At 42.4% G+C, this 14917-nt stretch overlaps 1 protein-coding gene across 3 annotated transcripts in view; it reads right to left on the minus strand.

Annotated features, from left to right (window-relative positions):
- The window catches only part of ETS1 (ETS proto-oncogene 1, transcription factor), a 130043-nt gene that overhangs the window by 13944 nt on the left and 101182 nt on the right, over positions 1 to 14917 (minus strand). For all 3 annotated transcript variants that reach the window (XM_020808928.3, XM_072979014.2, XM_020808932.3), the window contains 3 exons: positions 11350 to 11427; positions 9887 to 10129; positions 6153 to 6413 (listed from right to left, as the gene is read on the minus strand). In XM_020808928.3, coding sequence (XP_020664587.2) covers positions 6153 to 6413; positions 9887 to 10129; positions 11350 to 11427 — 582 coding nt within the window. The remainder of the gene's footprint in view (positions 1 to 6152; positions 6414 to 9886; positions 10130 to 11349; positions 11428 to 14917) is intronic.

The raw sequence follows: 14917 nt of genomic DNA on the forward strand, positions 1-14917 counted from the left end.
TAGCATGCTAAGATCTACCTGGGGAGGGAGGTGGAACCCCCAGCAATACACTGAGGTGGAGTCAACTAGGTGTCAGCTCTGTCACAGCACTGTAACAAGTACATTCTAATTAACAACACCAGTTTAAGTAAAACAGGAACATAAAAATGAAGTTATGACACTGATAAGGCTTTGGGAAAGACCCCCTCCCCATAACAGACCACACATCTAATCTTTGAGAACCAGTTTACTGCAATGGCTTTAAACTAAATATAAATTGTGTGTTTGTGTGGGTCTTCAGAGACCCCCACTGCCCACCCAGGTCACCATTATTTATTTCTGTGTGGACCTTCCAGCTCATGATGATCTCTCACACAGAGATATTTTTTTCTTTCTTTAAGAAGCAAGAAATCTACTCATTGCAAAAGAGAGGTATCTGTTGTGATGTGATCCTCAGACCCCTTGGAACTTAATTTGAAAATGTCCACTCTCTACATCTAGGAGTATCTGCCAAAGTGCTACCAAGCAGAGTTCACCCAAACTTGTTCAGATTGGGGGCCACGGCCTACATGAAGGCAGGAATCCCCTCCGCCTTTACCCTGCGGAAAGGGAGAGTGTTCCAGGTTGCCCCCTCCACTGCTGTCTGCTGACCTCTGTGTCCTGGAGAGGGACTAAGAATAGAGGCAGTCAGAGGGAGGTCACATGCCACATGCAGTTCACAATGAATCCCCTTGTCTTGCCTTGACTGTGGTGAAATGCGCCCTTCACCAGCATCCCCATCCGGGCGTGTCACATATTAGGAATCCTCTCACATCACTCGGAAAATATGACTCGTCAAAGAGATTCTGAAATGGTGACTACATCTGGAATCTTGTTTGGGGAAGTCCCTCTGGGATGTGGTCAACAAACAAACACAAACACAGCCACCCGTCTCCAGCTGCTCTGTTTGGCGCAATCCAGAGATGTTGGTGTGCAACTCTCACAACCCCCAAGTGGGGTGTGTGTGTGCAATTTTAATTTTTGGGGTTTTAGAGATGCCTCATTAAATGTTGTTAGAGCAAATTGCTACTGTACCCTCCCCAGTGTTTCATAAAACTTTGTGAAGTCTGTGTTTTGTGTGTGTGTGTGTGTGTGTGTGTGTGTGTGTGTGTGTGTGTGTGTGTGTGTGTGTGTGTGTGTGTGTGTGTGTGTGTGTGTGTGTGTGTTACCCTACTGCAGAAAACACAAAAACATACAACGTGATGGTCTTGTAAGACCCTTCCAACTTTACTTTTCTATGGTTCTATGATATGCACCCAAAGAGCAGAGGGTCCATGCAGGGTGCTATCTGCCATGTCAAGCACAGCCACTGCTGAGGAACATTTAAATTTGCAATGACATGTGACCTGGCAATTTGGTTTTATATAATTAAACTCAAAGCCCAAGTTCTGCCCTGCCTTTAAAACGGATGAAGGGCGGACCCTTGTAGAATAAATGACTACAACACCAAGAGGGCTGGAGTAAAGCTTTCAGAAATGCACAGAAGTGGTAAGGACTGGGCAGTGATGTATCAACACAAGAAGGTTTCTTATAGAAAAGTGTTGTGCCTTTTCCTATCTTATGTGTCACTGTCACTCTATCAAAGAACCTGAGTCTTGCCATGGTGAAACAAAAAGCCTGCTAAGGACAGTCCCTCCCCCAGAAAAGCATTTCTATAGAGCCTGTGTCCTGAGTACACTCCTGTACTGCAATGAATCTTTTGTGCAGGGCAGGAGAGGAAGTTGAACTCGTTCCATATGCATTGTCTCCGACACATCTTTGGTATCACCTGGCAGGACAAAGTTCCGGATAGAGTAGTCCTAGAACGAGCTGGAATTTTTAGCATGTATACATTGCTGAAACAGCGACATCTACGTTGGCTTGGGCATGTTGTGAGAATGGCTGATGGTCGGATTCCAAAGGATCTCCTGTATGGAGAATTAGTGCAGGGAAAGCACCCCAGAGGGAGACCACAGCTGTGATACAAGGATATCTGCAAGTGGGATCTGAAGACCTTGGAAATGGATGTCAAGAGATGGGAAACCTTGACCTCTGAGCGTTCAGCCTGGAGGCAGGCGGTGCATCATGGCTTCTCCCAATTTGAAGAGACCCTTGTCCAGCAGGCTGAGGCAAAGAGGCAGTCCCGAAAGCAGCTAAATCAGGGAGCTGGACAGGGGACAGACTGTATTTGTCTTCAGTGTGGAAGGGATGGTCACTCTCGAACTGGCCTTCTCAGCCACACTAGACGCTGTTCCAAGTCCTCTACTCAAAGCACAATACCACAGTCATTCAAGACTGAAGGATGCCTACAACAATTCACAAATATGGATGAAGCTGCCCAAGAGGAGACAAACCTTGCTTGAGACAGCAGACTGGACCATTTGCAAGAAAACAATTGCTCCTCTACCATCTTTCAAGTCTTTTTCTTTAACTGATTCTTTTCTTCTCTTTTTCTTCAAGCACACATTCAGGTCACATTCAGGATACAAATTAATGCGTGTTGCTCTGTGCCTAAATAAAGGACACTTTCAGATGCACCAGGTGGCTGGAATCTTATATACGGCCAGCCTCCGTTTTCCAGCATACCTCCTCACATTTCCAGAACCCTACATGTCTGGGTTTGGGGCACAGAAGACCGTTGAGCGCATGGTGTGAAAAGCCAGGATACGAAACCCAATAACCCTCTTCGTGCTCTCCCTGAACATGGCTCAGGGTTTTCGCCCCCCACCCCCCCGGCTGGATTTGCATGACAGCTTTCTAGGGTGTAATTTTAGCCCACGCGGGCAGAAGCATGACACTGAACAGGCAGAGGTCTCCCAAGCAACGAGTTAGGTTAGGTGAGGAAGCTGGATGGTCAAACTGTGCATCTGGCAGTGGCTTATGCCCCCTCCCCAGCCCCAAGTTTGAAGGGCCAGGAATAGAAAGGGGAAGTTTAGCACCTAAAGCACAGCAGACTTTGTTTGAATGCAGATGGCTCCTAACTAAGTTAACATCTGTTTAGAACATGGGGAGGACTGCAGCCAAAGTTCTGAAGCATGCTCCCCCCTCCAAAAAAAAAGAGTACCCTGATGACTCAGAAATGGTCTGCATTTACTACTGGAGGGGATCCATAAGCTTGGTGATGAGCTACAAGTGATAAAGTTCCCCAGTAATTTTTGAGTCATAGTGGTGTAACAAAGTTATATTTCAAAAATATAGTGGCTGACATCCAGTAAGAAGTTGCAATTGGAACAGGCTAATTGGATCAAGAGAGTTTGAGCAACGCCATTCCTCTTCAAGTCCCATTCATTCAGTGGGTCTACTCTAGTTGTGACTCACTACTGGATTTCTGCCAATGAGCAGGAACAGAGTTACTCTACTGCTATATAACAAGCAAATTTTGGAAGTTTCTTTTTGCGAATATCCCATGGCATTCTATTTCCTTTTTAAAAAATAATTATGTTGTGAAGAAGGAATGTGTAATGCAAGTAAAGCAACAAATTCGTTTTCCATCATGGTAACAGGTTCCTCTTCAAATATTTTCAGGAGCAACAGGAAAGCATTTTTAAAAACTTTCTAAGCTCTAAGATAGAAACAAGTCCACTTAGCATATTTTGGAAAATTATACTAAACTGAGTACACAGAGAGGAAGTATACATAGCCTTGCATTATGATTTTTGCTATTAGAAAGCTTGCAGGAAAAAAAAAACCAGACAAATACACAACGTTAAAACTCCATGCACTGTAACTGATTATAGTTCTTGTTAAAATTATCTCGCCAAAAGGAGATGGCCAAATAGTATAACCAAGGCTTTTAAGACTAAGTACATAAACTGCTACACTGCCCAACCATGAACACCATGAGCTAATTTTGTTCTAATTTGCAAGCGTCTAGCAGGTGACACTCGAGTTACTGAAGCAACCTTTGGCTCTCTCCATTGACTCAAAAGACACACTATTTTTCATGCATTGAATACTTTGCCATTTCTGGGTACTAGAGATCCCATTGTTTAGTTACAGGGAATCACTGCAGGAGAGATGGTGGTAAACTAGAACTAGAAATTGCAGCTCACAGCTTCTTGGAAAATTGAGAGCGGCTTAGCTTGATGCAGGAGACTATGAATTACAGAGGCTGGAAAGTTACATTTTTAAAAAATAGGCAATTCGCTATGTAACTTACTGAAAACTAACATATGGGGAATAACAAATCATCATGCTTCTTGTGCTGTTCCTTGTATTCCTCTCCCCCCTGTTTTTAGCATTTTGGTAACAGGAGAAGGATCCTCCTAATTATGTGAGGGAATGATGCACAAATTGAAGGGGGAAAACCCGACCCTAAATGCTCAAGGAAAATCATTTAACACTCCGACTCCTCCAGAAAACAACAAATAACAAACAATGCTGGAGGCATTCAAGAGGAAATTAGACAGCCATCTGTTAAATTATGTCATTGTTCCCATCCCAATCTTTCACAGTGGGCATGTCAGTCTGTTTCAGCCTATATGACAAAAACTAAACAAAAATCAAAAGGATGGTGGCACCTTTTGGACCAACAGATTCATTCCAGCATGCATTGTCATGCATTACAATCCACTTCCTCAGATCTATGCAGTACCCTTGTGTACAGCTGAGGCATTGAAGAAGGATACAGGCATCTTTTGGAAGTTCCGCACTTGAAGCTGTATTCCATTTTACCCAGTCTCCAACCCCATAACGATGTACACCACTTATATCAACCTGGAGCCTAAATGTTGTCCTCCATGAATTTGAGTACATCCATTATAATCCATGAATGACCCATGCTGAAACTTGGTTCCCCTTAAAGATGCCACATGACCACTGTTTGGGTTTGATCGTGTGTCTAAGCTCTGGTGAATTGCAATGTTTCTGTTCTTCAAGAGAACAGGATTAAGATGAACGGGAAGGCAGGGCGTTGTCCTTTCCTATCAATACCATTTTCTTCTCAGTTTCAGAAGCTAAACAAGGTCAGGCCTGGTTAGCACTTGGATAAGAGAATATCAGGGATTTCCCAGTAGTTCTGGGAAATAATCCTTTCTGAAACTCAAGAGACCTGCTACCAGTATTGAACTACATGACCCAGCACAAGGCAGCTTTATCTGTTTCAGGGAATTGAACTTTTGGTGGTGATCAGTAGCCTTTTTTGTTGAGTCCTCAGATTGGCTCATACCAGCTTCCTCCTAGTCCACTCTAAATGGGTAGCACTATATGTGTCTGAAAGAACCTCTTGTAACTTATCTTTCTTTCTCCATCTCTACAAACTAACCACCATGAATTACCCATCCAATTAGTGTTTTCCAGCTTTTTGGATCTGTGAAGACCACCTGGGCTTGGCAAAACTGGTCAGAAGCCATGACGTTTTGCACCAGAAAAAAAGAAGAAGAGATAAATAGCAACATTTCTTTAGCAGCCATGGCAACCTACGAAATGAGGTCAAGATGTGGGGGACAGATAACCGGCCTCGGAAAAGGCTGCTTGTTTGTCAGAAGCTCTGACAAATGTGTCAGGTTTAAGCTTCTGTCAAAATGCATCACTTTCTCTGTGAAGAAAAGGCAGAGCTCTCACCAGAGAGCAGCACTTCTTGAGTGTTGTGGAAAACACCAAAAACCATTCTCATTGCCAAGCAAGCTATCAGCAACTCAGGATCATGACCGCCCAAGTTCTGTTTCCCCTTGTCCTTAATTTACTACAGAAATAAATAATAATAAAAACACTGAACCCAGAGGATCTTTCTCTACTCACTGTGTATTTTTATAATTCATTTCATGTTTACAAAGTGCTGTGAATACATTGATCTGATCATTCTCTATCTGTACTTATTAATAGTTTTTTGTTATCATTCCATGCCCTAAACTAATACTCTGTCTGAATTGTTCTATAATTCCTGCATCCTTTTTATTATATTTAATTACTTCCTGTTGCATATTTCTTTCCAATAACAGTTTATACAACTTTGCAATTTGATGATTTTCTTTTTCCCATATTATCTTGTCTAGTTCCGTAGGTTCTTTAACCAATCCAATTAATTTATTATCTCTTTTCATTCTTTCTGACACCTGTCTGTGTCCAATAAACAAACAAACAAACAAACAAATGCCAAAGGGCATGGCAAACCGGATGTCCATACATGCTAAGTAAACCTACATTGAGCACCTTACCTGTGTAACCAGCCAGAGCAGCAGCAGGAATGACAGGTTTGTCCTTGTTCATGTCGGCCCGGTCTCGAACATAGTCCTTGAAGGTCCCTTTGGGCTTGTGGTTGGGTAAGGCAACTGGATAGTCCTCAGAGTCAAAGCTGTCATAAGAAGGGACACGTTGGAGGCTCTGGAAAGATGACTGGCTACTCCAGGATTGTGTCAGCCGATCACAGCTGTCATAGCTCTCTATGCTTTCAAAGGAATCCTGGCCCCCAAGTTTACCTGCAAGATGAAGAGGAAATGAGGTTCATAGCCAACCTGTAATGGAGGAGCTAACCCATCTTTTGATGCAGACAAAGGGAACTTCAACATTTGCATCTCTTCTTCTTATAGCATCCCAAGTCATTTGTTTCTTCCTTCACCATCTTCTTTAACACAGATCCTGGTTTCTGTTTGTTTGCTGTCTTGTAGTGCAGAGGTTCTGAAACTTGCATGACCAGATGTTGCTGGAGGTCAGCTCCCAGAATTCTTGACCATACTGAGGATGTATACTGGGCTTCTGGGAACTGAAAGCCAACAACATCTGTATATGTAAGTTTGGGGTCCATTATTATAGATTAAGCAAGAAATACAGCCCAGGGCAAGGCCAGGCAAAAGAAAGAGATGGAACTTAGGCAGAAAGATAGACTTGATTCTTCATGGCTTCTACTGAACCCAGAAAGATGGGAGGAGAAAATAGGCTACCACTGATATCCACAGACTACTACACAGGTTCCTTTCTGCTTCCTCCAATGCCCTAGAACCTATGGAGAGAATAGAAATGATGCTTTGCATCCAGAAAATCCACAGTTCATTCTACAACACCTGAAATTAACAGGATCCAGTAGTATGCAATGAAACAGTCCTTGCGCAAGACCATGGGGAGGTGTTGTCTATCAGTGTGCAATCACTTGCTGAATGAAATTAGCAATATTCTGACCTGGGATAAAAAAGCATCCTGCATTCCTGTTGTTGCTGTTATTTGCCAACTCATGGTGACTCAATCAATTGAGGTTTTGGAAGAGGTAAACATGTTCTTCTGTGCAAGCCTATCAGGCAAGATCCAAAGAAACAAAACAAGACAAGACAAAAATATATGGCACTTTAAAGACTAACAGTTATATTTGAATGTGAGCTTTCATGGACACGTCCACTTCATCAGACATATGGAAACATAATGAAATGTGTAAGCCAAACTACTGCATGTAACTGTTCCGTACACCCAAGATCCAATGAATATTTAGTATGAAACTGATATTTCATTCAACATTTCATTCTGTTTCCTTATGTCTGATGAAGTGGACATGTCCATGAAAGCTCACGTTCAAATATAACAGTTAGTCTTTAAGGTGACATGTTTCTGTCTTTTGTTTTGTTTCATTTCCTTGGATTTTGAATTGATGACCTCCCAAAATCTCCTTTCTCAGATCTAGCACATGATGATTTTTTTTTTCTATATTGACAACAAATCCTTCATATTCTGGGTATATGCTCAGCAACCTCCAGGCTGTTTGCTTTATTGTGGTATTTTATATGCTGTCTTTAGTCATTATTTTATTGCTTATAATTTAAAAGATATTTTAATGTATCGTGCACTGCACAGAGATTATCAGGTATTCAAAGCACTCTAACATCCAAGAACATTTAATGGCTTCCCAACATAAGCTTCTTTTGCTGACTGTGTTGCCCTATATTGGCATATTTATATGCTTTTACTCTTCAACAAACTTACTCTGCATACTTGGCTATGGCAGCCACCACCACTATCATCTGGGAGTCCCTAGCCCCTTCTCATTTCTGGAAGGTAAAAAAAGGAGCAGTGCTATATGATCCAGGAGGGCCCTCTAGTCTAGCAGTCAGTGGAGAATTTTGTGCAAAGATATCAAGAAACATGGTATCCACCACAGAATTTTCATGGTTGTAGTAGCAAACCCAGCATAGCCCCTGGTGGGTTTGATACAGACCTTCTCAACCCCCAGATGCCCACACTTGTACGAGCTGAAGCAAGTAGTTGAAGAACTTGGGCACCTACCTTTACTACTTTCTCATAAACCTATTTCTCCAAACTAGTAGAGAAATGATTTATTCCTATCACTTCATTGGAAACTAAACTGCTCAACCGTGGTATGTCTGTCAAGACATGTCATTTTATACCATCTAAAGGTTTAGATCCCTATTTAAGCTCAGATATTAAAAAGGAGATTTAAAAATTAGCACGCCAAGAAGGGAGGGAGGGAGAGAGGGAAGTTAAGTTAATACACTGGATTCTTCAGCACTCTGGCTGTTGCTCAATCGTTCCTCTTTTTTTTTTTACTGATAAAGTTAAAGAGTGTAATAGGATCATTCAAGTTCATTAATTTCCAAAAGGCATGTTTAAAAAAAAAAGCTGCTTGGATTGCGTAAGATCTTCTTGAGAAATTTCCCCCGGTAGAGATGCTGGCAGCTAAGCTCTGGACAGTACATTTCAAGGGCAGAGGGAGACGTTTGTAATGAAATATTTGCCCAAATCTCTCTTTCTCTCTCAGTCATGCATGCAGGAGTGGGTGGAATCACCCGCTTGAGACGGCTGAAAGAACTTGCCTGCTCTTCTTCAAAAGCTAGAGGGTTTGAATTTTAGGTGCCATCTCTTCCTACATGTTCTGTACCTCTTGGAAACTTAAGGGCATTGTTACAATGCCTTGGAGAATCTCTGCCAAGCAGAGGAAGCAGTGCTGGGTGAGCAAAGCAAAATAAAACAAAACAAAACTGGTTTGCTTCAACCTATGTGGTTGCCCAGCCTGTGTATAGAGAGTACAGAGCTTGCTTCAAGCTATCTGTAAATAATCAGTTACTTGTAATCAATTACTTTTTTCAATAACTAAGGGGCATAACTAAGTTACTCTACCATTGTCATGTAACAAGAGATAGTCTCTGCTCTTGTATTATAATTGAAACTGTGTTTCTTGCCTTCTGTACCATTCTTCTTGCTGTCCTCTCCCTCATACTGGGTCAATCAAGGTGTTCTGGAGTACAATCTCCATCATCTTCAGTCAGAAGGGTCAAGGGTGATGGGTTTTTTAGCCCCAATCATTGTCTGTAACCTAAGTTGGGGAAGGTTGTCCTACACCTTTCGAACGCTAGTGACTTCCTGTACAGTACAGGCATTATACGAGCAACAGCTGCCCCTTTTGGTGCATCATGAGTATGGAATGGAGAAGAGTGGTCCATTTGGAGAGAAGAAAAAGGCTGTTCTTAAGTGTGGCTTCTAAACAGCCATAGGGCAGCCCTTTCAATTGCTAACTCCAACCAAGATGGACACAATGGTTAGAACCCCACTGCTTGTTACCACCTGCTGAAATGGAGGAGGCAATAAGCTGACAAAACGCCAGGCACACAACCAACATGTGTCCGCCATCTTGTCAAATAGCCACAGCAGCTTCCATGGTTCTAGTTAAATTACAGTACATCGTAAGTATGAAACAGAACCATGTGATGCATTTTGGGCAGAAATTAAAGGCAATTCTTAAGAGTGTTTGAAAAAGAAACTTTTGACCCCTGAATCAGTTACAGAGATATGTCAACACTTATGTAAATTCCATTGAGTCAATGGCCCTGCCATACTGGGGGACAAGCAATCCAATTGGTAATTGCTAGTTGCCACTTGTGTGTGCCAAAGTGGGAATAGGGTCCTTTAGGGGGAGGTTATAAGTGTTGTTGGTTAAAAAAACACAACTTACCTCGGCCACCACGTGCCATGCACATATCCGGTGTCCCAATTTCCTGCTTGATTGTGAAGTAGTCTGTTGGCAAGGATTCATGCACAGGGTCGCGATGGATGACTGATGGGTACTCGTTCTCATATTTGAGGGACAGAAGCTCCTCAGAGCTGATTGGATGAAGGGTCTGGTAGGACTCTGTAATAAAACTGGGCTCAGAAAATTCTGATGGAGGGACACACTGAGCATGCTCAATGCCATAGCCTGCAAGTAGAAAGAAGAGCATGAACTAATAAGGTACTCACTGCCAAAGTGTCAGAACAGTCAAAAGCAGATGATTGGCACCATGAAGGCTATACCAGTGAAATACTCAGAAGTGTTGGTGAGGAGAATTTATGCAATTTTGTGCACATCCACACATCCACACTTATACAGTTATAGCACTTTGGTACCATTTTAACTGCCATGGTTGCATCTTATGGAACCTGGTGAGTTATGAATAAGATTTGTTCAACTGAATGGTAACTTAAAACTTAATATTGTTACATATTTAACTAAATGTATCTGAGGACTTTGATGGGTTTATGGCATATGGCCATCTCTGTTGCTGACCGGCTTGACACTCACAACACATAAGAGAGGCAGAGCTCCTGGATCAGACTGTACCATAAAGCTTCATTTTATTTCCTGACATGTCCATGTATTCACCCTTAGTGTGAAAAGAAAATTAGAGGAAGCTTATATCAGGCAGATGTATTTGCTCATTTCATTCACTAATGTCAAGGTTCACAAGGAACTGAAAGTCACAGCGAATCCTGGTTTTAATAGAAATGAAGTGTATGTGCACACCATTCACTTTCCCTTAGCCTGTTTCAACTAGCATGAGTGTGTAAGCAAACAAGTAGCCAAGGTTTCCTTAGTAAGTTATTCAAACCTAGAATCCTGGCTTGTAAATCCCGAAGAAGCTAGGTTTCACAAGTGAAAAATAAAACCAGGTTTAAAGTCTGAATGTTTAAGAGCAACAATCCAGTATCCTCCTTTGGAGATTACTTACAAAGATCACTCTTGGACTCCAGTTGGAGCCAATGGATCATTTCTGATAAGCCAGGATTGGCCCAAATCCCGACTTTAAGCTCCTCAAGGATGCAAGGAGCTCATAGCTGGGATGGAGAGTTGGTTTTCCATCACTTGCTACATGATCTTTTTACCTGGTCATGCCAGGGCTAAACTGGAAGTTTCCACATACAAAACACATGTTGTTGTTTTTTTTAAAACTGAACTATGGTTCCTCATCTGATTTTAACTCCAGTTCTCTCTGGACCCGACATTCCGACACTTGCTTCCAATCAAGAGATTATGTGGTGCTCTGGAGTCCCACATTCTATCTGCATGATGAAATTCTTTCATTCTTCACACAGTCTGTGCAGCACTGAGATCTGATCCTGGATCAATTAGCACGAGTGGAGAGGAAAAATTAGACTTACTAATGAAGTAGTCCGATGTGTAGCGGGATTCTGGGAAAGCTGCATTTGTCCCATTTGCTGGATATGGCTTTATGTCTTCTGCATCAAGAAGGGGGAAAGGAAGAAGTACATCAAGTCATATTAGGATACAAGAGCTTGTGTCCCCCCCCCACAGTACCACAGTATCCAATGCATTACAGTTTGTTTAGACTGTCTTTAGTAAAGTAGGACCAACTGAGACATCACTTCAACAAAACACAGTAATGGACCATTTCAGTTGTGGCATGGTGGGATAGCGTAGAAAACAGCATCGTTTAATGCGTTCAGCGATGTTTTCCTATGGCCGGCAACCATTTTCGCGCCCTCCCCTCGCTTACCGAGGGTGCAAAAACGCTGTGCGCGGCCATTTTGGGGCTTCCGGCGGCCATTTTGGAGCCGCCGAACAGCTGATCTGCGGGTCGCAAAGCAAAGGTCAGTAAGCAAAACGCTTACTGACCTTTGCTATGCGAGTTTCGCCCATTGGGGCCATCACTTTGCAATTGCAGTTGCGATCGAAAAAAACCCCTCGCTATGCGGATTCGTCGTTCTATGGTGCGCTTGTTAAGCGAGGCACCACTGTACATGATGACTTTACACATATGTCTGTTCTGTTCTGTGTACTGCATGCCCTGTGGAGCCTTGACATGGTATATTTAAGAGAAAATAAGTATATATATTGGTGAACAGGATGAAAAGATGCCTTTAAAAAAAAAAAAACAGAAGGTACATATTACCTTTTGCAACCCTGAGGACTTAAGGCAGTGATACTACAACACGTTTACATTTTATGAAATCTAAACTCAATGAACTGATGGGTGTCATTTAAAGTCGATTATCATGCTTAGAACCATGTCCTGAGATGTCCTTGGTCAAATTCATCAAGACAAATTAGGTCATGCTAGGAGAGCTACCTTATGTACTATCCCAATTACTTCTATTAAAACACCTCCTCAGCCCTGCCAGCTATTTCAAAATCTATCGGCCAGGAGTGAATCACCTACCACAGAGACATATAACAGGGACAAAAACAGCAGCAAAGCAGGAACCTTTTTTAAATCTTCCTACATTTGGGCATACACAAGCTTTTTTAAAATTTAAAATAACCCTCGCCCCACTTCCCAGCAATCAGTCATGCCCTCCATTTGACTGCTATCCCGGAGAAAAGCTGACCACGGCAACCTGATTCTCCCCCCCCCCTTCTTTGTGGTCACCCCACCCCTGTGCTTTGGCAGACCTTGCCGGGAAGGGAAAGGGTACAAAAGCTCAGCCTTCAGAGTTCACACAGGACACCATTTAGTTCAGATATATCTTCCCCTCCTTCTGCAATTCCCAGGAGGGGCAACCAAAATTAGATCCTTTTCTGAATGAATGTGCAAAATCTCTGGCCAGCTTCTGTCTGGACTCAGCAGAAATAAACAAGAGTTGCAGTCACTCTCCTTTCTGTTGCTGTTGTTCTTTTCACACTCGTTATAACTGGCAAACAAATGATGTAATGCAAGAGAGTGAAGGGTCACAGAAGGAAGAAGGTCTCCACTTAAAGCAAGGAAGTGTCTTGATGGGAAAAAGCCTATGCACTTAGACCAGTGGTGCTCATTCAGAGAGGTCCAGAAGTTGCTCAGTGCCCATAATCCTTGACTATGGGCCACGGTGGTTGAGCCCACTAGGTATATGTGTCCATATTCTTGACAAATTCCTGCCTGATTATTGACAAACCCCATATTCACTCCATTTGATGGGAGGGAGGGAGGAGCCTTTAATAGTAAAAAAAATCCCAGATGGATTGCTTGTTTGTTTTTGCATTTTAACATTAATGCTAACACAATATGCTTTTTGGTATAATGAGTAATATATGTGTTCATTATTCTGTAAGGGACTCAACAGGAGCAGGGATCTGTAACCATTTCATAAGGTTTTCCTAATTCACAATTAATTTTAAAAGAATGAACTTGTGAAACAGTTGTTCTTTAGTTGTTAAGTCATGTCTGATTCTTCAGTCTTCGTGACCCCATGGACCAGAGCACGCCAGGCCCTCCTGTCTTCTACTGCCTCCCAGAGTTGGGTCAAAGTCATGTTGGTCGCTTCGATGACACTGTCCAACCATCTCATCCTCTGTCCTCCCCTTCTACTCTTGCCTTCACACTTTCCCAACATCAGGGTCTTTTCCAGGGAGTCTTCTCTTCTCAAGAGATGGCCAAAGTATTGGAGCCTCAACTTCAGGATCTGTCCTTCCAGTGAGCACTCAGGACTGATTTCCTTCAGAACGGATAGCATTGATCTCCTTGCAATCCAGGGGACTCAAGACTCTCCTCCACCACCATAATTCAAAAGCATCAGTTCTTCAGTGGTCAGCCTTCTTTATGGTACAGCCCTCACTTTCATAAATCACTACAGGAAAAAACCATAGCTTTGACTATGCGGACCTTTGATGTCTCTGCTTTTTAAGATGCTGTCTAGGTTTATCATTGCTTTCCTCCCAAGAAGCAGGCGTCTTTTAACTTCGTGGCTGCTGTCTCCATCTGCAGTAATCATGGAGCCCAAGAAAGTAAAATCTGTCACTGCCTCTATATCTTCCCCTTCAATTTGTGAGGAGGTGATGGGTCCACTGGCCATGATCTTATTATTTATTTATTTATTTTTGGATGTTGAGCTTCAGACCATTTTTGCACTCTCCTCTTTCACCCTCAATATGAGGTTCTTTAATTCTTCCTCACTTTCTGCCATCAGAGTGGTATCATCCGCTGGACTGGATGAATCCCAAACCGGAATTGAGATTGCTGGAATAAATATCAGCAACCTCAGATATGCAGATATATGTGAAATGGTACCTCCTCCAAATTGTGACTAATGTTGACGTGTTACAGAATTCAAACATGAGAAGGAATGTGGATCACAACTTTTGCAGAGCACTCATTGATGTACAATACAGAGCTTAATCCTTCCAGTTTAGTCTGCAAATTTCAGATTTACATGTTTCATAGGACAGAAGAGCATACATTGGCAGAACATGGGAAGCTGATTTATACAATTGAGTCAAATTGTTAGATCCTCTAACTGGGTCTTGTTTTCACCAAGTTTGGTCGAAATACAACCTACCAGAGGTTGGTGGTCTGTAATCCCCATAATCCCCTCATCATTTGTTATGTCAGTAAGAGTTGATGGGACCTGTTGTGCCACACTTTATCCACTCCATTAGCAATGGCTCTCTGCAGTTTGGCACAGCAGTCCTTTCCAGCCCTATCTGAAGATGCTAAAGGTGAGTCCTTCTGCACACAAGGAATGTACCACTGACTTATGGACCTTCATTTAAATCCTATTAGAAGTCACAAAAGACTTCTAATTTATGCCTACTACATAAATTTATGCACTTCCCCCAAAATTATCAACTTCTTTCATGGCAAATTACCTATCTTTGCAGGACTGAATGAATATCAAAAGCAGATGCATGTTGTTTAGTGCTCAGATGCTCATGGAAATGTAAGCTTCAGAATCTTGTATCCCTCCCCCCCCTTTCTCTGGTCAGAATACTATTAGCATTCACAGAGGGGTTGAA

This window comes from Pogona vitticeps, chromosome 8 (assembly GCF_051106095.1).
Source record: "Pogona vitticeps strain Pit_001003342236 chromosome 8, PviZW2.1, whole genome shotgun sequence".
NCBI lineage: Eukaryota > Metazoa > Chordata > Lepidosauria > Squamata > Agamidae > Pogona > Pogona vitticeps.